The 22,980-nt window shown below is 40.4% G+C and overlaps 1 protein-coding gene across 2 annotated transcripts in view; it reads right to left on the bottom strand.

Moving 5' to 3' along the window:
- The window catches only part of CRTAM (cytotoxic and regulatory T-cell molecule), a 29,149-nt gene continuing 11,087 nt past the window's right edge, over positions 4,919-22,980 (bottom strand). For both annotated transcript variants that reach the window (XM_021063022.1, XM_021063021.1), the window contains exons 3-10: positions 21,840-21,992; positions 19,977-20,117; positions 18,890-19,051; positions 14,672-14,752; positions 12,393-12,476; positions 9,939-10,085; positions 8,023-8,109; positions 4,919-6,230 (exon numbers count right to left, since the gene is read on the bottom strand). In XM_021063022.1, coding sequence (XP_020918681.1) covers positions 6,100-6,230; positions 8,023-8,109; positions 9,939-10,085; positions 12,393-12,476; positions 14,672-14,752; positions 18,890-19,051; positions 19,977-20,117; positions 21,840-21,992 — 986 coding nt within the window. In that variant the 3' untranslated portion in view covers positions 4,919-6,099. The remainder of the gene's footprint in view (positions 6,231-8,022; positions 8,110-9,938; positions 10,086-12,392; positions 12,477-14,671; positions 14,753-18,889; positions 19,052-19,976; positions 20,118-21,839; positions 21,993-22,980) is intronic.

Genomic DNA, 22,980 nt, shown 5'->3' with positions numbered 1-22,980 from the left:
TTTTTAGAAGCACTTTATACTTACAGATTTTACCCTTTGTGATATCAGTTGCAAATAATTTTTCCCCACCTTGTCATTTTTAATTTATTTTTTGCTGCAAGAGGCATTTATTTTTGTGTAGTCAAATTTATCAGTTCCCCCCTGTCTTATTTATTTATTTGTCTTTTTGTCTTTTTAGGGTCACACCCGTGGCATATAGAGGTTCCCAGGCTAGGGGTCTAATCGAAGCTGTAGCCACCGGCCTATGTCACAGCCAGAGCCATGTCAGATCCGAGCCGCATCTGCGACCCACACCACAGCTCAGGCAATGCTGGATCCTTAACCCACTGAGAGAGGCTGGGGATCAAACCTTCATCTTCATGGATAATAGATTCATTTCCACTGCACCATGATGGGAACTCCGCCCCCTCTTTTTATTTAAAAAAAATTTTTTTTTATTTATTATTGTTACTTCCCCAATACAATTTTTTTTCCCTACTGTACAGCATGGTGACCCAGTTACCCATATGTGTGCACATTCTTTTTTCTCCAAAAAGACACATGCACTCCCTCTTATTTTTAGATTTTGAATCATGTAAGGGGAGTTTATCCCACTCCCAGGTTATAGAATAACTAACCCATGTTTTCTTCTAGTATTTCTATGGTTTGATTTTGTATATTTAAGCCTCACATCTATTTGGATCTTATTTTTGGTTTATGATGTGTTTATCAAGTTTTGCCCTTTTCTCTATGGCTGCCCAATTAGTAAAATGTTGCTCTTTCCCTACTGATTTGAGATACCACCCTTATCAAATATAAGAATTGTATTTTTTAACATCAATTTTAAAACATATTCTTATAATTGCTACTGGTTTTATTATCATATGAGGTGACTGATTTCATTTAAAAGTCTTCAGGCTCACTTGGGTCTTTCTATGAGTCTTTAATAGCAATCCTTTTGTGCCCAATTAGCTTTAAATTTAAAATTCTGTGTTTCCAATTATCAAGATGTTCTCCATATGTGGATGCAGGCTCAGTGATCTCATGCCGATGTCGAGACTAATACAGGAAGGAAACAATAATTGAAGGTGGAGGAGAAAAACACAGACAGCTGTTGTGTATTTGTTACATATCTAGTGCTGGTCTAGACAGTTTGCCTGCATCCTTTTAAGTTGTTTAGTCCTCATGCTAATCCTATCTGGTGAGGGCTTTTATCCTATTTTACAGATGAGGAAACTGAAGATACAAAAAGTTATTCCATGACTAAAACCAACTAACCGTAATATAGAAATGAGGAATTAGGGGGAAACAAAAGATAGCAGCCCCCATTTTAAAGAGTAATACTGAGTTATTTGTTTAATGTTTGTCTCTAGCAGAGGGGGTAAATTAATTTAAAATTTTCATCTGGATAACTGAGGCTTAGTCTCCCTCAAATTACATTGGATGTCACAGAGTTTAGTAATTTTCTTTCTTTTTTTTTGCCTTTTTCTTGAGCCACTCCCACGACATATGGAGGTTCCCAGGCTAGGGGTCTAATCAGAGCTGTAGCCGCCGGCCTACACCAGAGCCATAGGGACTCGGGATCCGAGCTGCGTCTGCGACCCACACCACAGCTCATGGCAATGCCAGATCCTTAACCCACTGAGCGAGGCCAGGGATCGAACCCACAACCTCATGGTTCCTAGTTGGATTCGTTAACCACTGCGCCACGACGGGAGCTCCGATTTTCTCATGGAACACAATTTTTATTTCACAAATTGGGCTTAATTCCAAAGAGGCATCCTGTCTTAATTAAAAATTGTGACCCATTGTTTCAGAGGATTGCAAAAGACCTGCAGAATTATTTCCTAGGTTTGTCAATACAAGGTGTACAAAGTTAAGTCTCTCTACCATTAGTCAAGATATCTTTTTAAAAGAATGAACTGGGAGTCTTTGCGGGAGAATATAAGAAGTTTCTGCACCTTACTTTTGGTGTACTTCTGCCTGAAAATGAGATGTAGAGCAGAAAATTAGGGAATGTTAGTGTGTTTGAACAGGTCTAGAACAATGATTTGTGATGATAAATTTGCTCATGAATGCATTACAGGAAGGAAAAGGGCTTCTCTCTTAGGCGGTGTAACAATGTAAAAATAGAACTTCATCTAGATCAAAACTCTGTTATAAATATAGCAAATTACCTTGACTTCAACTGGGGGAAGTCACAGGAGATTATGTTCTTGGGTTAAATTAGTGGGCTGGGTGAATGATCAGCAGTTAAACCATCCTCTTCCTCTGTGGGGAGCCGCAGTACCTGATGTATGCTCAGTCTATTTGGGTGGTGTTTTTTTCTCTTATTTTCACCAAGTGAGAGAAACTTGGAGCCAGAGAATTTTGTTTTTGTTTTTGTTTTGGGTTTTTTGAGTCATTTGAGAGGAAGTAAAATAAACATCCTTTTGACTTAGTCTCCAAAGGTAAAACTAAAAAGGATCACTTTTTAGTTACTCTTTTGCTCCATCTCCCAAAGAGCAGGAAGAAGTGAGCATGAAACGCTCTCCTGGGAACTTAAGTTATATGTAAGGAAAGAGACGATCCTGCTTTGGCCTCTTTTAAAAGGGAGACAGGAGCCCACAGTTCTCATCCTAATTGTCTCCCTAATCAGTTGTGTGATCTTTGATGGCTGACAAAACCTCTCTGGGCCTCAGTGCCCTTGTCTATAATACAAAAGAATTGCTCTAAATCAGTGCTTCCCAAATTGTGTTTGTTAGAACAATAGTGTTCTATAAAACAACTGTCTTGTAGCTTAAAAGGTGCTGTATTTAGAAGCCGGAAATAATTTAAAACCTAGTTCACCCAGTTTACATAACAACATGAGGATCTTTACCTCATTTAACAAGAAGTTCTGAAATATTCAGCAGCTTAACAAAATCCTCAAGGATTTAGTTGTTTTCTGACTCTTTTCTAGGGCATCCTCACCACATTAGCTTGATGGGAAGAAAATGGCCACTGCAGTTCTAAGCATTACTTCTAGTTATGACAACGTTGTAGGGGAAGCAAGATGCTTTCATTCTGAATGTCTCTTTTTATCATCAAGAGAAATCTTTCCCAGAAGCCTTGAAGGAGCTCCCCCACCCCCATCTCAATGGCCAGCATTATTTTATGTGCCCAAGTGGAAACTGACCACTGGCAAGGGCAATGGGACCATGGCTGATTCAAACCCATCATGATTCTTCTTTTTGGCTGGGGATGAGGCCCACCTTCCCAGAAGCACAGGGCTACACCGTGTGGGGTGGATCCTAGAACAAAAATCACAGACACACTAGGCAGAAGGAAGACTTGACAAATTGTCCGGGGAGCGGGGGGGGGCAGCCATCATGAATTGTTTGACATGGTTAAGCGAGTTGGATCTTTGCTGGGTTAAACAAAGCCAAAGAGATTTCTTTACAAGAAGACTTTTCAGGAGTTCCCTGATGGCCTAGTGGTTAAAGATCTGGTGTTGTCATTGTGGTGGCTCAAGTTAGACCCCTGGCCCAAGAACTTTTGTGTGCTCAGTGCGGCCAAAAAAAGAAGAAAAGACTTTTCAGAACCTTTGCTATGCTGTGCATCACCTCTATGAGGGAGATAGAACGTTCAACACATTTCACATTTATTTGACCCCAGAAAACTGCCCCCCCCCCATAACTATTAACATTTCTAGACCACCTGTGTTTCTGAAAATACATTTTAGGAAATGCTTGAGATGAACTTGAAGATCCCTTTTAATGATCATGTCCTATGATTCTCTGTAAAATGAGATTCAGATTTGTTGAGATGCAAGAAATACGTAAAAAATATAGCTACTGTGTTGGTTAGGCTTTCTCCAGGAAACAGGTGATACCCTCACATTGGGCAATTTGAAGAGATTTAATAAGTGAACCAGTTACTAACCTATGGAGGGACCACAAAAGACAGTGCCGAATCCCTCTAGAGTGATGAGGTGAAGGGAGCAGGTAGATTCCAGAACCGGGGAACGAGCCCAGTCAGTTCCTAGCAACCTTGCACACACATGTTCTACTCACCTGCTAGAAATCTGCATTCCTCAGCTAGAAGCCACAGAGAGGGCAAGGGAGACTGCTGATGTTCCCTAAGTGTCAGTGTCCCAGCAACCTCCCACCCCCACCCCCCTCGGTACGTAGGAAAGGGTGGAGGTGGAGGAGGGGCAATTGAAAGGTGATGAGCACAGCTACCCCATGTGTCATTTCCTGCTACATGTCCCCCTGGAGTCGCCCTCACCAAACAGTTGGAGAAGCACAGGCAGATCAGTATCTGGGCTCTCTCCTTACCTCATTAGACACTCAGTAGTCTCCTGAGCCATTTTTTAGAGTTTAGGGCAGCTCTGATGTGTGAAATGTGCATTATAACACCTACTGTGGAAGCTTATTATGATAATCAAATCAGATTGCCCATACACAGTGGCTCGAGTAGGTCCTATACAAACGTCATTTTTCTTTTCCCTTTCTTCCCCCTGCTATTTGCCAAACAAACGTTGAAAAACTACCATGGGCTAGGCACCACACAAGTGGAATTTCTTGGTCCACAGAATGCCTTTGGCCTGTGGATTGGGGTCGAGTTCTATACTAGGTTGGACTCAGTGACTCATAAGGTCCTTCTGCCTCCAGGAAAATATGATATTTCAAAATATGATTTCGGATCCAGTTCTAATGATAATGTTTCAAATTCCGCTGTTTTGAAAATGTTGGTTTGTAGCATTTGGGGTGTGATGGGACCTCATGTCAACAGGCTCTCAAATGGCTTAGAGGGAAAAGGGCTTTGTTCTATCCTTACACCTTTTAATAATTTTGTTATTGTTTAAAAAAATGTATCATGAGGAAAAAAATCAGTGTGAATGAATCTGGGCCCTGTAACTCATATTGCAAACTCATAATTTTTATGTGTGTGGTAGAGTCGGGGCTGGATGGTGGTATTATTTTATAATTAGTTTATTGAGATCCAGAGGATGAGAAATGTCATAAATCATAAATCAGTGTCAGAATAAAAAGACATGTCACATGTCACTTTCATATGTGAAAGTGAAAGGAAGAAGTACCACAGGGAACAGCCACTAGAAATACAAATATATATTCTGCTCTTCATTAAATAATTTTTACAAAGGCTCCATTAGGTCAGTAATCAGGAAATTAAACTCAATGTTTTCTTTTGTACATGATTTTGTAATGAACTGTCCTGGTAAAAATATTTTCTGTCAGGTCAATGCTTGTGATTTAGCCAGAAAATTCTAAGGAAATGGAATCTTTGGGCCTACCTTGAACTAACACATGATGTCTTAGGGCATGAATTTTGGGAGCCTCATGCTCATCTGACTCATTCATTGTTCTGCACAGCTTCTTCCTGATGGAATGTGCTGGTTCCAGATTTTTTTTTCCTTTTAGGGCTGCACCTGTAGCATATGGAAGTTCCTAGGCTAAGGGTCAAATCGGAGCTGCAGCTGCAGGCCTACACCACAGCCACAGCAACGCCGGATCCAAGCTGCATCTGTGACCTACACTGTAGCTCATGGCAATGCCTGGATCCTTAACCCACTGAGTGAGGCCAGGGATCAAATCTGCATCCTCATGGATACTGGTTGCGTTCATTTATGGGTTGAACCACAATGGGAACTCCTGGCTCCAGCTTCTTAAAGTCCTCCTTCAAAGTGAGCTCCTAGGTTTAGAGACATTCTTCAGGTCCTTTTCATCCCAAAGTTCTTTATTTGGAAACCAGAAAGAAAGATTTAAAAAAAATTTTTTAAGTAGTTTGACTAGAGCCCAGCATCTAAAATCTCTTGTTGCCTTTATAGCAAGATGTTAGCTGGTCACATGGACCCCGATCCCAAAGCTTAGCAGAATCCTCCACCTCGGAAGTAGTGTCAGACGTAATAAGTTCTTTCTTTCTTTTTCTTTTAAACTATAAAACTTTATGTCCGTGGGTTGGTTCTCATCTGTTCCTCTAAGACGGAGGCAGACTGTTGTCAGAGGACGCCAACGACCTTGCATTGCACTCAAAGTACATTTGTCATGTTACAGTAATTATGTTCCTTCCCACAGCCTGCTCCACTTTAATGATGATGAGGCTGCCTTGAAAGTGCATTTTCTCTTGCAAGGAGCACTACACGATGCTCTCTGGCATAGGAGTGGGCTCTCCTTTCAATTTTGAAGCTTGTGCTTTTCCCTTCGTCTTTGTTTTTGCTTCTGAGTACAGTTGTGTGATATAGTTCATGCAGCTCTTTGAGTGGCAAGCTGAAAGAAAGACATGTCAAACAAGAACATTTAGTTTAAATGGCATTGTACCCATTTACTTGAAACGTACTGATCGCACGTGGTATTTATAGGGCCATGTGTTAGTGTCTTTAAAAATTGAATCTGAAATTCACTGATATGTATAAATGGACTTGAATGCCTGGTCATAGGATAATTTTTAAGAAGTCTTCTTATGTAAACAATATGCTCATGAACCTGAAATTAAATATGTGGGCATCTCCGCCATCAAACAACACGTGTGTTGCTAGACAAAAAAAAAAAAAAAAAATTTAGCATAATTTCACACTAAATGTCACAGGGTTTAGAGAGGGTCGGGCAGCCCACTGAAAGCCCATGCAAGCTCTGTACATGGTAACTGGAGACAGAGCCAGAAGATTCCTTTTAAGTGAGCAAATGCAATAGAGTTGAGATGCTGGATTTGAGGGCAGTGAGGGATGGAGGATGGAAGTGGGGGTTAGAGCCCAGGAGAAAGTGCAACCTCCTGAAGCTGTGGCAGGTCCCCACCCTGGGTGGGGCGGGGGTGGGGGATTGGGGGACAGACCTTTCTAGGAGGACAGACTCTGGGGAGTCCTGTGTGCAGATGCTCATTTAAAATTTTCTTAGAGGTGAATTGCTAGGGCTTCTGCTTGTTCAGCAGCTGAGCTGGGGGGTTTTCTTTTCCTGCTAAAAGTTATAATTCTACTCCCCCTGTTCTGTTCCCCTTGCCTGGGAGAATCAGCAGAGGAAATAACCCCAATGACATTTTATGCTGACATCAGTCTCCTCACTGCAGGTGGTGGGAGGAGATGGATGTTAAAGAAATATGTGCTGTAATACAACCACCTGTAGGCAGCTAACACACATTTTCCCTCCCACCCCCAGTTCTCACACAGCTCACTTGTGCCCCCCTTCCTGCTACTACAGCTATTCTTTCTTTCCATTTCACACCCTACTAGGTCAAAACCCAAAAAGAAAAAAAGGCAGAGGTGTTGTAAAAGACATGCTTCCTACAAAACCTCAATAAAACCAATAGAAACTAGTGACAGAGCTCATGGCATTTTCTTGCAACCTTTGGCCAGTGGAATAAGTTAATTTGCATAGAGGAAATGATGGTTGGAAGGTATAAGATTCTTGCTTTGCTATAGTTCTAGCTTCTGTCTCTGGATCTTTGTCAAGAACACTCGCACGCACGCATGCACGCGCGCGCGCACACACACACACACACACACACACAGAGTCTCCTTTTAGACTTCTCTTTTCATTTCCTTTACATATTTTACTTGAGGAATTGCAATGAAATCATCTGAAAGACCCAAAACATTTCTACTTGAATTAGGTCAGCCCTATATTCATTTATTCAATACAAATTTTCAAACACTCCATTTGTGCCAAGTCCTGTTTTATGATCTGGGGATGTAAATAGAATAGATCCAGTTGCTCACCACTGGGAAATGTATTATGGTACTTAGATTAGCACACCAAAAAGGACAGTCTGGTGTGGGAAGTGCTTCATTGGTAAAGGTGTACACAGGACAGGAGGGACACACAGCCCAGGGTGTGCCTGTGTGTGACAGCGAGGCCTCAGGGATGGCTTCCCAAAGGGGCATGCCTTCAGCCACATGAACTTAACAACTTTTTTGCTCAAGTTGTATTTCCTCGAGTTCTTCAGGATGATGAGATGATTTGATTTTTCTAGTGCTAAAAATCAAACTTTGATTTTTACCCTCCCAATTCAAGGCAATACATTAATGAACTTCACTTTTCAAACATCAGGTCACATATGTTGACTTACTGTGGCCATTTTTCTCTTGGGAAGATGTTTCTTCATTATTTGACCTCGATCTGTAACTTTCTAGAGTGTATTCTGAAATTTCATTTTCTGTAAGAAGGGAAAACAGTTACTGATTTCTGGTGCTACAGACATCATCTGTGTTTAGAAATGTATGTTTGAATAAGATCATACTTTAAAAAAAATTTCAGCAGAGTATAGTTGATTTACAGCGTTTTGTCAATTTCCACTGTACAGCGTAGTGACACAGTCATATATGTATTTATATACACATTCTTTTTCTCATACTATCTTCCATCATGTTCTACCCCAAGAGATAAGATCATACCTGTTTTTATACAATAGTAGATTTGTCACTCCCTCCCCCATAACTCATGTCCTCATTTATTCAACAAATTGTTTCTGATTCTCTACTGTGACTCCAGCAGACAATGTGCCAGGCAGCATAAGAATTGTAGAAGAGGAAGTCAAACGAAAGAAGATTAGAATCAAGTGTTGTCTCTTGGGAAGACACAATTCTGATAGTCCTTAAAGAACCATGGGGGGGTGGAGTTCCCGTCGTGGCACAGTGGTTAACAAATCGGACTAGGAACCATGAGGTTGCAGGTTTCATCCGAGGCCTTGCTCAGTGGGTTAAAGATCTGGAGTTGCCGTGAGCTGTGGTATAGGTTGCAGACGCAGCTTGGATCCCATGTGGCTGTGGCTGCGGCATAGGTCGGTGGCTACAGCTCCAATTAGACCCCTAGCCTGGGAACATCCATATGCCATGAGAGTGGCCCAAGAAATGGCAAAAAGACAGAAAGACAGAAAGAAAGACAGAAAGAAAGACAGAAAGAAAGAAAGAAAGAAAGAAAGAGAGAAAGAAAGAAAGAGAGAAAGAAAGAAAGAAAGAAAGAAGGAAAGAAAGAAGGAAAGAAAGAAGGAAAGAAGGAAAGAAAAGAACCATGGGGGCAAAACATCAATAGGCGATTTCAAAACAAGACTATAGCCTTTGCCTATCATGTGGGTATAGCTGGAAAGCCAGTCCCTGCGTCTCCATCTATTTATGATGAAAACGTTAGTCCATCTGAATATCTGGAGGGACTGATATTGAACTAGGAGAAGTGGTATTTTTAAGATGGTCAGAGCAATTCAAAGATGTAGTATTTTGCCATGGGACATAATGAATTCTCCATCACTGGGGGTATTCAAGCCATATGCGACAAAATCAGCAATGTCCAAGAGCACCATAATGCAAGTCACATGTGTAATTTACAGTTTTCTAGTTGCCATGCTCAAAAGGGATCAAACCTGAACCATAGTTGTGGCCTGTGCCACAGCTGTGGCAATGCCAGATCCTTAACCCACTGCACCACAAGGGAACTTACTCCAATGCTAACTTTTAAATGAAAGGTTAGGAAAAATTACTAACATGTTATGTTTAACAGAGATAGAGGGCATTCTTTCAGAGTAAGAATGGGTCCCAAACAGTCTATTATATTCAACCTTTGGTTGACCATTCCTAGAATAGGAACTCCTTGAGAGGAGGGACTTGGTCTGCCTTGCTGACAGCTGTGTCCCTAATGGCCACATGGTTGGAACACTGCCTGGCACACAGTAGGTGCGCAAGAAATGGTTATTGAATGAGTAATTGAATGTGCTCTCTATTTGATATCCTATTGTGGATAGAGGTGTCTACAGTTAATGCCAATTCCCGGAGCTGCTCTAGTGTCTCTCGGTCATGCACGCTTTGACTACAGTTCCTGGAGAGTTTCATCCTGGCTTTACTGCAAAACAAACAGCTGCTTATTTGAATGATAGTGTTCATCAAAAAGATGGTACAGTATCAAACTGAACAGCTTTCATGGACAGGATTTCCCTTTGTGCCGGCCAGTTGTTTCAGCACCTCGTAGCCTCCATCAGGCTCTCTGCGGACTCACCTTTCTTCCAAATCACGTGTGCTTTCCGCAGCTTCATGATGAAGAGCTGGACGATGATGAAGAGTATGAAGATGAGGAAGGACACCAGAGTCAGCAGCAAGATGCCGCTCTTCTTCCTTGTCAACCCCACGTACTGACGATTTGCTTCTAGAAAGAAAATGAAAGAATTTTAGACCTTTGGAGGGGTCGTTCTTGGTGTTTTTTTTTGTTTTTTTTTTTTGTTTGTTTGTTTGTTTTTTTGGTCATTGAAGAATATACACAGTGTTTGCAAAATAGAGTGTGGGCTAATAGCTGAGATGAAAAGATGAGGAGGAGATGTACCCCAAAGGCAAAGAGGCTCGTATTATTTATTTTCTGAAAACAAATAACCAGAGACACAAACAAACAGAGCAATTTTGTTGGAGGATTCCAAAAGTGGCATGGACATCAAACCAGTTCTTTATCACTTCTAGAGGAAACATGCAAGAATATTGACTTAATTATAATTGGGGGGTTCAGATTAGCTGTAAGGAAGGAATTTTAGCAAGGTGTAGTTAAATAGCAAGAGAGGTGGTGAAGGAGTTTGTGAAACTATGCAAATAAAAGGAAATTTCACTAATCTTGGCTAGGGTAAACATGGTCCTACATGAAGGCATTTGGAGATAAACCACATGAGCTCTTAAAGGTCTTTCTAGAATTCTGATTCCCTGGGCTCTAATTTTGCTAAATGTCATTCGTGGTCCCCTTTATCTCAACCAACAAGCCACCAAGGGGTGTCAGCTACGTGTAGAACATCGTGCTTGCAGCTCCGTAAAGCCCGGTCCCTGTGATTTAGGGAGAAGTTCTCTCTACGGGTAAACAAACACATTAATAAAAACAAACAGAAGTAAGATATCTATGCTGCTTCTAGGCCCACATGTGCTAATATAATACTGTGTTCAGGGACTCCCAGGTAGGAGTGGTGTCTGAGGTGGTCAGGAAAGTTTTCAGTAAGGATATTGGCCTTGAAGGAGGGGTGAGGAGAGGAGGGGCGTGGACTTTCCTTTCATCGGGGCAGTTAGGGCAAACGGGCAGGGCAATCAAAATGGGGTGTTTTTGGAAAAATATGTGTAATCTGGTCAGGACTTTATAGAGACAGGACAGCACTGATGGATGGTAGCGTGGACCTCATGAAGGGTTTAAGGCTCAGGCTCTGTGTTGTAGACTGTGAGCCAAAGAGGTTCTGTGGACATAGGCGTCAAGACTGCAGAAGGCTGCTTTGAGAGGAAGGTGCTGAAAATGGACCAGAGGAGAAACGAAAGTTACAGCACTTCATGCAGGACGTGATGAGAGTCTGGATCAGGGAAGTGGCAGAGATAGTGGACAAAATACCTAAAAGAGAAGACTGGAGAGTCCTTAGAAACCTACTGATTTTATATGTGTGTATCTATACACTCACACACATATACAAGAGAGAAGACGACACCAAAGGTTTGAGTGTGATGCTTTGGACAGGCTGATTTTGTGGGAAATGGTGCTATTTCATTTTAAGCCACGTTGAGTTTGAGGAGATGGCAGGAAGTTCAGCCAGAGATGTTTGGGAAATGGAATGAAACAGGACTAACGCCCAGGAGAATGTCCTACAAATACAGGTATGGAAATCTGCCGGGTGCCACACAGACAATCTTGGGGATGAGGAAACTCTTTAAGAATCAAGGAAGGGAAGTCCTATTGTGGCTCAGTGGTGATGAGCCCAACTGGTAGCCTTGAGGATGTGAGTTTGATCCTTGGCCTCCCTCCGTAGGTTAAGGATCCAGCATTGCCATGAGCTGTGGTATAGGTCACAGATACGGCTTGGATCCTGCATTGCTGTGGCTGTGGTGTAGGCCGGCAGATGCAGCTCTGATTCGCCCCCTAGCCTGGGACATATGCTACATAGTCCACACGTGTGGCCCTAATTACGCAAAAGAAAATTTAAGGAAATAGGAGTTCCCATTTTGGCTCAGTGGGTTAAGAATCTGACAGTGTCCACGAGCATGTGGGTTTGATCCCTGGCCAGGCTCAGTGGATTAAGGATCTGGTGTTGCCCCAAGCTGTGGCATAGGTCACACATGCAGCTCCAATTGGCTGTCTAGCATGGGAACTCTCATATGTCCTAGCTTCAGTCCTAAAAAAAAAAAAAAAAAAGAAGAAGAAGAAGAAAAAGAAAAATTAAGGCAATGACTGAGGATAGGGAAGTAAAATCCAATCTACATGGAAGAAGCCGGAGGAGGAAGGGAAGTTAGTTAGTGGATACAAGAAGCGTGGTCAGCAAAAGTAGCAGGACCAGGCAGAGTATGTCCAGGAAGCCAGGGAGACAACTAAGGGAACAAGGGAGTGATTAACCAATAGAAAGATCAAGAAAAATGAGGACCTAAAAAGGCTACTGGATGTATTGATTAAGAGGTTAAAATGTCAACTGTTTATTCTAGATAAATAAGTGGTGGGGACACTTACCAGTGATGAAGTAAGAGCCTTGAGTGGTTTGTTCTTCCTCTTCCTTGTCAATCTCTGATGTCCTAGACTCTTCCACTACTGCAACTAATGTGAAAATAAGACATGTTATATGTATATATATATGACCATGTTGTATGTTATGTATGTGTGCAAATATAGCAAAGCATCTTTGGAAACCAAATTAAATGATCCTCATTAAAAAACAAAGCAAGGTCATTTTTGAACTACTGACTTTGTCCAAAAATAGTTGCAAATGGTTAGGTTCACTTTACCTTATTTATTTATTTATTTATTTTAAAGGTAAATGTTTGTTGTTGTTGTTGTTTTGTCCTTTTAGGGCCCCACCTGGGGCATACGGCAGTTTCCAGGCTAGGGGTCAAATCAGAGCTGTAGCTGCCAGCCTATGCCACCAGCCACAGCAACGCCAGATCCGAGTTGCGTCTGCAACCTACACCACAGCTCATGGCAACGCCAGATCCTTAACCCACTGAGCGAGGCCAGGGATCGAACCCGCAACCTCATGGTTCCTAGTCGGATTTGTTTCCACTGCACCATGATGGGAGCTCCTAAAGGTAAATGTTTATTGGACACATACTCTATGCCAGGCCTTAGACTCACCATTTGGTATGTATTATTCTCTGAGCAAACAGGTTTGGAGAAGTTCGGAAAATTGTCTAAAGTCCTATAGCAACTAAGTGACAGAGCCAGTATTGAATCTCAGAACGCAAAATTGAAATGTTATTTTACACTTCCTTCCTGAGTCAGGCTTGTTAGTCGAGAGAGTTTGACGATGAACTGAAGAATGGCATCCCAAGCCTCATGGACAGAAAACCTACTCTCTGAAATGCTCAAAGCCATGATGTTTATGTTGAAAATTGGCTCAGTTGTCTTTCAAATCCATACTTGCTTTCCCCCTTAGAAGTGGGGTGCACTATGATGACTTTGCTAGGTAAGGGAAATTATGAAAATAAGAGATCTATTTTCCTGGTTTTGTGGTTCCTATTCCCTCTTTTCTGTGGGCTTTTCCCCTCCCTGCAGTCTCTTAGTTTTCGGCCCATTGCACAGCGCCACAATGGGGACCCCAAGGGGAATGAAACCACCCATTCTTCTATTGAAAATGGGTTATTAACAGTAATAAAACCATAGAGATTGAATGCCAAAAGGGATTTTAAAAACTATTTCTTAAACCTTATGTTATATATAAAAAGCAGAGCAGAAAATTGAGTTATTCAGTAGTGGTGTACGCCAATTTAAAAACAACTAGATTCTAAACAGGTTTAAACATGTTGGATTATTAAAGCAAATGATGTGGCTGCCTGGTCCCCTTCATAATATTTTCAATTTCCGTTGCCCTTCAGAAAAAGTATGTATGTGTGGTACCTATTTATCAGCGTTTAAATAACCTAAACATTTACTTTTAAGTATTATTCAAGGTAAACATTTTAAAAATGTGTTCTGATACTCAGAACTATGAACATGATAATGTTATGAAAGCACTTTCCACCACATGACATTTTTTATGGAGACTGTTTGAAACAGAGGACAAGTAGGAATTTATGTCTTTCTGGGTGAGGCTGTCTGGCTCAAAGCACCCTAACACTGCATTCATTTATTCATTCATCCATCCATTTATTCATAGTGCATTTTATGAGCACCTGCTATTGCCAGATACTATTCTAAGAAAGATACAGAGATGAGTTACATTGCCTAAGTTAACCATCTAGTGATTCACTGTCTAAAAAAACTGGAATTATAATCCAGGTTTTCTAAATTCTTCTGTATTTATAGTTCAATCCTGTTGTCAAAAACTATCTGAGTTTTTGACAACCAAGTTAACTGATGAGCCTTCCAGGATGATTTTGTCATTCCATGTCCACTAAATCTCCAAATCCTGCGTCTTTGCTCTTTGTTGTACCATATCTTTATTTTGTGTTTTGTCTGTTCTAGATGGAAAAACAAAGAAACGAATCTCATATAAATTAATTCAACCCTGCCTTTTACCATAGAGTAATTTAAATGTCACAGTTGTGCGTGCATGCGTGTGTGTGTGAGAGAGAGAGAGATTGATTTAATTTCTCTGAAGCCCATCCCACTAACTGAACTCTCCTGATACGGTATTTTCCAGGTCACCATAAAGCTGGAGTCATTTGGAGGGAATCCCATATGGTCTTACTCAAATTAAAAGAAAAAAAGTTCTTAAAACTTAAAATCAGAAAAGTGACCTTCCCAAAGAGGCATAACTTTTTTTTTTTTTAAGTTTTAATGTTTTCGACACTTACCGGTACTAGTGGGTTGCTGAGGGTCTTGAGAGGATAGAGGGCTTGTCCTCAAGGCATCTGAAGCTGTCTGTTGATCAGTAACTAGGAAAGGGGAAAAACAAAATTCTGTGACTACAGAGAGAAATTTTACCCACATTGTGCTCAGTACAATAGGTTGGAGAATGTATTTGGCTGCTACCCGCTTGTGGAGGTTTTGCAGAAACCTCAGAGCTCTGGGTTCTATGGCTCTTGCTCTGGTTTTTGAATCCGTATCCTGCTGATTGCCCATCTGCTAAGCTGCCTGGCATGGAAGTATGGCATGCTGGACCTCCGTGGAGTGCTGCATTTAGCAGTAGTTGGCAAAAACTATTCGTCATCTCTCTCTGTATGCATCTACCTATCAGTCCATCTACCTGTCTGTCTACCTCATCACATATCTACCTGCTTATTTATTAGGTGGTTTTAGAATTGGTCTCAGACAGGGTTGAATTCCAATGCTGCTACTTGCCTGCTGCTGAGTTAGTTTTGGACAAGATGCCTAATCTCTCATATGCGTAGTTTTTTCTTACCAGAAAAATAGAGATACTAATACATCTACCCCTTGGAATTTGTGTGTGTGTGTGTGTGTGTGTGTGTGTGTGTGTGAGAGAGAGAGAGAGAGAGAGAGAGAGAATAAATGATTTCATTCACATAACATGTTTAGCACAACACTTGGCTATTTGTTAAGCATAATGCTCACTAAATGCTATTGTCTAATATAAAGCAGTGTAGGATTGTTTCCATAAGTCAGCCTGGCACAGATTTGACCAGTCAATGGCCAGGCCTGCAACCAGGGAGCTTATAAAAATGGTACCTGTTAATTTATCAATATTGATACTATTATGTCACTAGTGGGTAGTATCTTTGTGAAACCTGTGTGTTTCTCAGCCTTTTATTTAATCAAAGAATTTTCTGTAGTTTTGAAAATTGTTTTATTAATCCAGCATTAAAAAATTTGGCAAACTATAAAAATGCCTGAATCACATGCCAAAGGTTTTGAGAAAAGGAAAAATAGTAATACAGATGATAAGGCTAAAGTGAGCTCTGTGGGTACAAAGAGAGCTACTGGCAACAAAAAGAAGGAAAAACTTGAAGGCGAGTCATATAGAAGTTCTAGGAGCAAATTATAAGATGAGCATAATATGGCAAATGTTGGGGACATAGAATAAAATTGATCAATAATTAAGATCTAAAATAATGTATACTATATATGTTTATATACAAAACAGGTTATATATTATATATGCTATACATTTTGTATATATTGTGTATATACACACCATAGTGTATATATACAGTTGCGTGCGTGTGTGTATATATATACACACAATCGTCTCTACAATACAATATGTATATACAATACAATATATATATACACACACTAGAGTTTGCATTTGATTTATCCTCTATTTAGCAAAACTGCTAAATAGATTCATGTAGACTGAATGTTGTTTTGATTAAGTGGATACTGGTGTGTTATGATTTATCTCCCTAGTTGGTTAGCAGGTTATGTGCTATCCAATATGGTATCTATTAGCTATGTTGACTATTTAAATTAATGAGTTAAATAATATAAAAAATTTAGTTCCTCAGTTGCTCTAGACACATTTCAAGTTAGAATTTTGTAAAAACCTGTATCCACCTCTGTGAACTTGACAGCTTCCAAATACTTAGACTTCTGACAAAATTAGTGATCTTAATGAATGTGGTTTTGATATCGAAACATGCCCACATTTGAAAGGTTTGTCTAACTCAATGAATCAGTACTCTCCAAATGACCAAAGAATGATATTACAAAATCATGCTAGGATATATGATCCATTTGAAGTGCAAGTTTATTCAATGGGTTTTAATGTAACAAGACTATGAAAAGTTCATTGATGTGGTTCTGGAGTCCATAGAGCAACTAACCTTTAAGAAACTACCACTTGCCGAGTTTTAGTGTAGCATCAAAGGAGACTATTCCTAATTATCTGAAAGGGCTATTAAAATAATCTTCCCTTTTCCAACTTATATCTGTGTAAGGCTGAATTTTTTTTTTGAGGCTGAATATTTTTTATACATAATTCAAGGAAAACAACATATTGCAAGAGATTGCGGAAGTTATGAGAATCTAATTGTTTTCTATTAAACACAATATTAAAGAGATTTAAAATGTTAACAATGCCGTTTTTCTCACTGTTTTTGGCATTGTAATATATAGGTACTTTTCCATAAAATATACTATTTCCTTTCATATGTAATAGGTTAATTAATAAATAAGTTAACATTTGTTCCCACCATGCAGGGTGTGGAGATGAAAGAGTCAGAATCTTTATTGCACATATGTTCTAGAGCAGTCTCAGCTAGCAAACTTTTACTAATCAAACGAACACGATGTTTCTAATATCTGTTTGTCAGTATAGGAGCTCATTAAAGAGAAAAAGTCACAGACCAATGGAAGCACTAACCCCTGAAGCTGGAGTTGCTCTTTGGACGTGTACTGGGGATCTGGCAGAGGTGCTAAATAATGGATGGATCATAAATAAAAGTCAAATCTTAGACAAATTATTATTATTATTATTTTGCTTTTTTAGGGCCACACCCATGGCATATGGAGGTTCCCAGGCTAGGGGTTGAATTGGACCTGTGGCTGCTGACCTACACCACAGCCACAACAACACAGGATCCAAGCTGAATCTTCAACCTACACACAGCTCACGGCAACGCCAGATCCTTAACCCACTGAGCAAGGCCAGGGATCCAACTGCATCCTCATGGATGCTAATCAGATTTGTTAACTGCTGAGTCACAACAGGAACTCCCTAGACTATTATTACTATTAGAAACATTTTGTGGCTATGATTCTGAGTCTTGTAGAATGATGGCTCTCAAGGAGGAGAAGCTGTTATTTCCTCTACAGCAGTAATTTTTGTGGATGGCTTGGACAACTGCTAAAAGGTAAAAATATATTTTTTGATATTGTTGGTTCTTTTATTAACATCTGAATATCTTTCAGAAGCATTTAGACAAAGTCTCACCTTCTCTTTGGTGACCCTCCCACATTCCCCACGTGACCTACGCTCCCTTCCACTGATGGGGGTGGAGGCTGGGGAGGGAAGGAATCATCCAGGAAAGAATGTTTGTGTCTGACTACAGTGCAGCTCTGTCTGTGGGTCCTTGAGTCGGCTAAATGCAGCTTCCTCAGGACCTGCTTTTGGTGTGATAAGAAAGGGACCGGTGGAGAGCAAGGGGTAATGGGAGGGGAGCTGTTAACTGCAGTGACAGCCCCCATCGGGCAGCAGGGCAGTTTTCCCACAGTGAGGTTCTTATTAACAAGTGTCTTTCATCATCACTCATTTCATTGGATAAAGAGCTTTTTCAACAACTGCGTTGTCATCCAACAGTTTCCTCCTTCACTGGTGTGAGTGAATTCTCATACTTCAGTAAGCTTTTCACACAAAGTACCTTATAAAGTAAGGAAGGTCAAAGTCTTACCAATGAGAGATGTGTGATTCATGCGACTTCTTATAGGATACTTTGTGGCTCCACAAGTTTTTTGGTGTTTTAAAATTATTTCTTTAACTGTTGGTGAAGGAATCTGAGAATAGATTTTTCTTAAAGTGGAGGCAACTTCTCTTCACAATGAATGTTTGATGTCTTATGTATTTTAATTATTATTACTATTATTATTATTGGTGTTCTGCTCAGCATACTAACATGGTTAAACTACAAATCTGCAAAATGGTTGTAACAAAGTAAATATAAAGCATAATCATGACTTAATGTGACTGTGTGAGTGTGTTTAGTAACTTTTTGCTATCAACAAGTTTAGATCAAGCTGAGTTAATATTATCTGCTTTGGGGTCAAGTACAGAGTTGTAACATGCCTCACTTGGTCTCTCAACAACATGATTGCAATAAAACTATTTAAGGTCAAGTCAGGCCTGTTGTCATTGTCAAAAACAAGCATGGCACTGTTTGCGTATGGTGCTGGGCTAGGCTTTCTGCACAACTGGGCTTCTTCTCAATGTCGGAACAGTTGCAGCTCTGTCCCCCAGTTGGAGAAATTTCAATCATCAAAGGAATTTGCTGTTAAGGAAAGTTTTGTTGACAATGCTCTCACTCTGAAGGATTTTCCCTACTCCATTTAATTTTGTTTGAGAGTGTAATAGTAAGGTAAATTTAAAATGATTAAAGACAGTCAATAGTGGTTCTTACCTAAATCTTCAAACCGGAAAGGTGCCACCAGTTTTCTTCCAGGCATGCCTTTGTGTCGGATAATGCAGTCCACTGTTGAGTTTTTGCCGTACGTGTGGACTCTGAGTGTGCTGGTGGTATTGCACTTCTTCCCATCGGTTTCAAATTCATGGCGGGTTTCACCTATGGAGCAGTTTAAAGACGTGTGTGAGGCAGTGGGTGTTCAATGCTATTGGATGGGTTTAGTTCTCTGGGAGACCAATGGCCTTGACATCTTGGCAAACCTGTTAGACTTCTAACCTCCCTCTAACTTCCCCCAGCTGCCTGGGATATGCTTGGCCCTTGTCACAAAGAGAAGCAGATGAACAGAGTAAATAGGTTTCTATAAATCCTACACTGCTAAAAAACAAAACAAACGAACAAAACCCCAAGATTGTCATGGTTACACAAGAAGGACAGCTTGATGTATGAAACACAGAGACTCAAGACCTTACTCAAGTTGAAAGAATAAAGCAAATTCAAGGAGAGGTCCAGAACTGGCACTGGACTGAATCTGTGATTACATAAAATCAAATGGAGTGTCTGCTGAAATGTAAACAAACTAGATATAGTTCCCAAGCATGACAAATGGTTACCCTGCTTCAGTTAAAAAGCTCAAGGTTTAGATTCTTTGTTACCAAAGTACTTCTATCTGTCATGGAGGGGATATGACAGAGTACTCTAATATATGAGCAGGATCATATCTGTTCCACTTACATGTATTGTTAACTGTATTTTCATTTTTATGCCTGCTGCAAAGTCTATGCTCAGAGATAATAGCTCTATTGTGCCTTTTACTTTATGAAATTTTAGGAAGCCATAATAAGTATTTCTTTTTAGGTTCCTCCTTTGTTTTAAACAAAAACACGTAACTATGTTACGTATGTGGCTTTCAATAATGAGGCATAATATCCACTGGTTATAAGGATAATTCGTCTGGAAAGGAACTAATGAATTATTGAATGGTATTTTCTGGCACCCTCTGCCACCAGAGGGTGCCAGAACATTTAAAAATTTCTTAGCTATACAACTAGGAAGGAAAACAAAAGAGAATCCTGTCTCCACTTACCATAGAGCTCCATGTCATCTCCTAAGAGCCAGGTTATCTGTGGAGGGGGCTTACTTCTCACGGTGGAGCATTTCAGTATAACATGTTCTCCATCTTGCCTTCTGATAACCGAAACTTCTAGGGTTGGCATGACAGGAGTTTCTAGAAAAAAAATGGATTTATTTCTGTGCTTCATTAGCTGATCTACATATCTCAGCAAAGCACAGAGCCTAATTATCTGCAGGGGTCATGGTGCAGGCTGGTCCAAACTGTAGGCTTTTTTTTTTTTTTTTTTTTCATTTGCCTTTTCTCTAAACAGAGTTAAAGGGCTTTTATATACTTGTAAATCTACTCTGGCTGTAATCAGAATATTTGTCACGCAGGGTGTGCTTAGTCTTTGGAAATTCCCAAGCAGACTGTGTTACAACAGCAGTCCTTACATTTTATGTATGAGTGTATTTGACTGGTACCCCACTAGGCGAGGAGGAGAGGCTTAAGTTCTAATTCCATCTCAGTCACCAATGCCTGTAAGAACTTGGGTAATTCCCGCGACTTCTTGGTATATTTGTCTCCTTGTCTGTGACACAAAGCAGTTGACTTATGAATTGGCTGTCTCAGCTCTAAACTTTCAGGAGTCTAGGATGTACTTCTGTCCCTACCTAGTATCAAAGATGCATTTCTCTTGTAAATGGCCCACAGGTTTTTTCTCTTTTTATTCTTGTCTCGGAAATACTTTTCAGTTAGGCTTACTTCTTCCTCTTCCCTATTCTTCCTTGCACTCTAGTCCAGAACTGCACTTTCCCATTTATTTACTCATCTACCGAGACGTTATGAAGTCAGATCCAAGTATGTGTTAGACGCTGGCAGTGCAAATATGGAAAAGAGAAGGTCCTTCAAGGAGCCGTAGTCTGGTGATAGACTCAGCCCCTAAACTATTAATCGAAAAACCATGTGTTAAGTGCAATGATGGAGGTAGGGCTGGGGCGTTATGAGAGCCCAGTAGGGCACACACTCAGCCTGAGCCAGAGTGGATTTGGGGTTGACTAGTACGGTAGGGAGAGGATGACCCCCAAGCTGAGTCACATTGGTTCTCAAAATCCCTAGCAAGCAAATCCTTCCCAGAGATTTGTCACCAGGCCTTGACTTTATGGAAGGTACCACATGCTACTAATTCAAGAAGAGGTCTAAGAAATTCTTTGTATGATATATGGGATTATGTGATTTAGAAATCAATAAGAGGAAATGTTTTTAATTGATCTGTTCTGCCACACACACACAAAAGCACAAAAGATAGTAAGACTAACGCTGAGCACAATGACTGTCTGCAGAGCTGAGCAAGTCCCAACCAATCAGGAGCTGTTACTTCCTCTTCCCACCTGCCAACCCTATCCCCTGACAGAAGAGAGGAACTTGTTTTGCAGAGGATGTGAGCTGATTGGCCAGTGCACTTATATCTGAATTCATTCCATTTTAGGATACGCGTCATAAGGTTCTACTTGATGTACGTATGTGTTTTGCTTTCCTAAACCACTGGGCAAACTTCCTGTGGGCAGAAATTGTCCCTAATTCATCTTTGATTTCCTGGAGCCTAGCACAGCACCTGGCCCAGAGCACAGCTCACCCAACATGAATTCTCTTTCCTTTTAGTTCCCTGGAGTGAAAATTTAGTTGATGCCAAAGACAAAGCTTACAAATTCACATTTCCTGCCACTCAAAATGATCCTTTCTGTTTCCTTTCGACAAAAGAAGGCGGAGGTGCCCAGGAAATGCCTGGCTGTAGGCACCATTTTTTTAAAAAAACTAGAATGTTAAGTTTAAAAATGATATATTATGTTGCTAAGTATATTGCTTGCAGACTGGGTTTACTGGCTTTCAGACACCTACCTATCACAATCACTTTCACTTCCTTTGTTCTCACAGAGCTGCTATAATGCAGACACTTGTACACGCCTTCATCTTGCTGGGTTACATTCCGTACGATGATGGAAAGCTCATTGGAGGAATGATGAAGCAGCTGGTATTTGGAATTTTTTAAAGCTGTAGAAGAGGGAGAAAGAGCTATAATGAGGAGTGGTATCAGATGAATACAGACTCTTGGTGGATTGATTATTCACAGGAATAGCTTTTGATTTTCACACTTTAAAGGGACAAATGTCCCATCTTGGATTGAGCTGCCTTCCAAATTCTAATGTTACCCGCCAGATGCCTCTCAGTAGCTTGAAGCTGATTTAAGACATGAAATATTTTGATACTGGGGTCTGTGAAATAAGCAATTTGCTTTATGAAGAACCCTAAGCCTCCTGCAGGAGTATTTGGTTTTATTTGATTTGATTATTTTTGGCCAGGCCCGCAGCATGCGAAAGTTCCCACACCAGGGATCACACCTGCACCACAGCAGCAACCCAAGTTGCTGCAGTGACAACACTGGATCCTTAACCCACTGTGCCATAAGACAAGTCTTTACAGAAGGATTTTAAATGATTTATCTTTTACATTATGAAAAATAATGTAAAAGATAAATCACTATGATTTATATCTTCGAAATCTGATCCTTGTGAAGTTGTCTTGTCACAGTGAATGTGAAAAATGGAAGATAAATGCATTAATATTTACTGCTCCAGCTGGGTGCCTTTTATTTTTAATTATTATTTGAAGTTTCACAAAGATTATTACTTAGTCCTTCCGGGCATTTAGGGAATAGACAAAAAAAAAAAAAAAAAAAAAAAAAAAGCCATGGAACTTCTAGCCAATATAGCAAGTTTTCTTATTGATTCTATGTAGATTTGGGATTTCCATCTTGGGTCCAAAGTCCCTTAGCAAATAAGAGGCTCCTGAAATGAGTTGTTTTATTTGTTTCTTCTTCTTGGTCTTTTAGTGTTAGTATTTATAATGTGAACAAGCCTCAACAGTTATACCTTAAGCAGCTGACCAAAGAAGGTTGTTTTTCAATGGGGATAATGGTGGTGCGTCCTGGGATGCTGATGTTACGTGAGCTGCAATTTAGGCATTCTCAACCCCAGCACTG

Source organism: Sus scrofa, chromosome 9 (genome assembly GCF_000003025.6).
Source record: "Sus scrofa isolate TJ Tabasco breed Duroc chromosome 9, Sscrofa11.1, whole genome shotgun sequence".
Taxonomy (NCBI): Eukaryota; Metazoa; Chordata; class Mammalia; order Artiodactyla; family Suidae; genus Sus; species Sus scrofa.
This window is presented reverse-complemented; position numbering and strand designations above follow the sequence as displayed.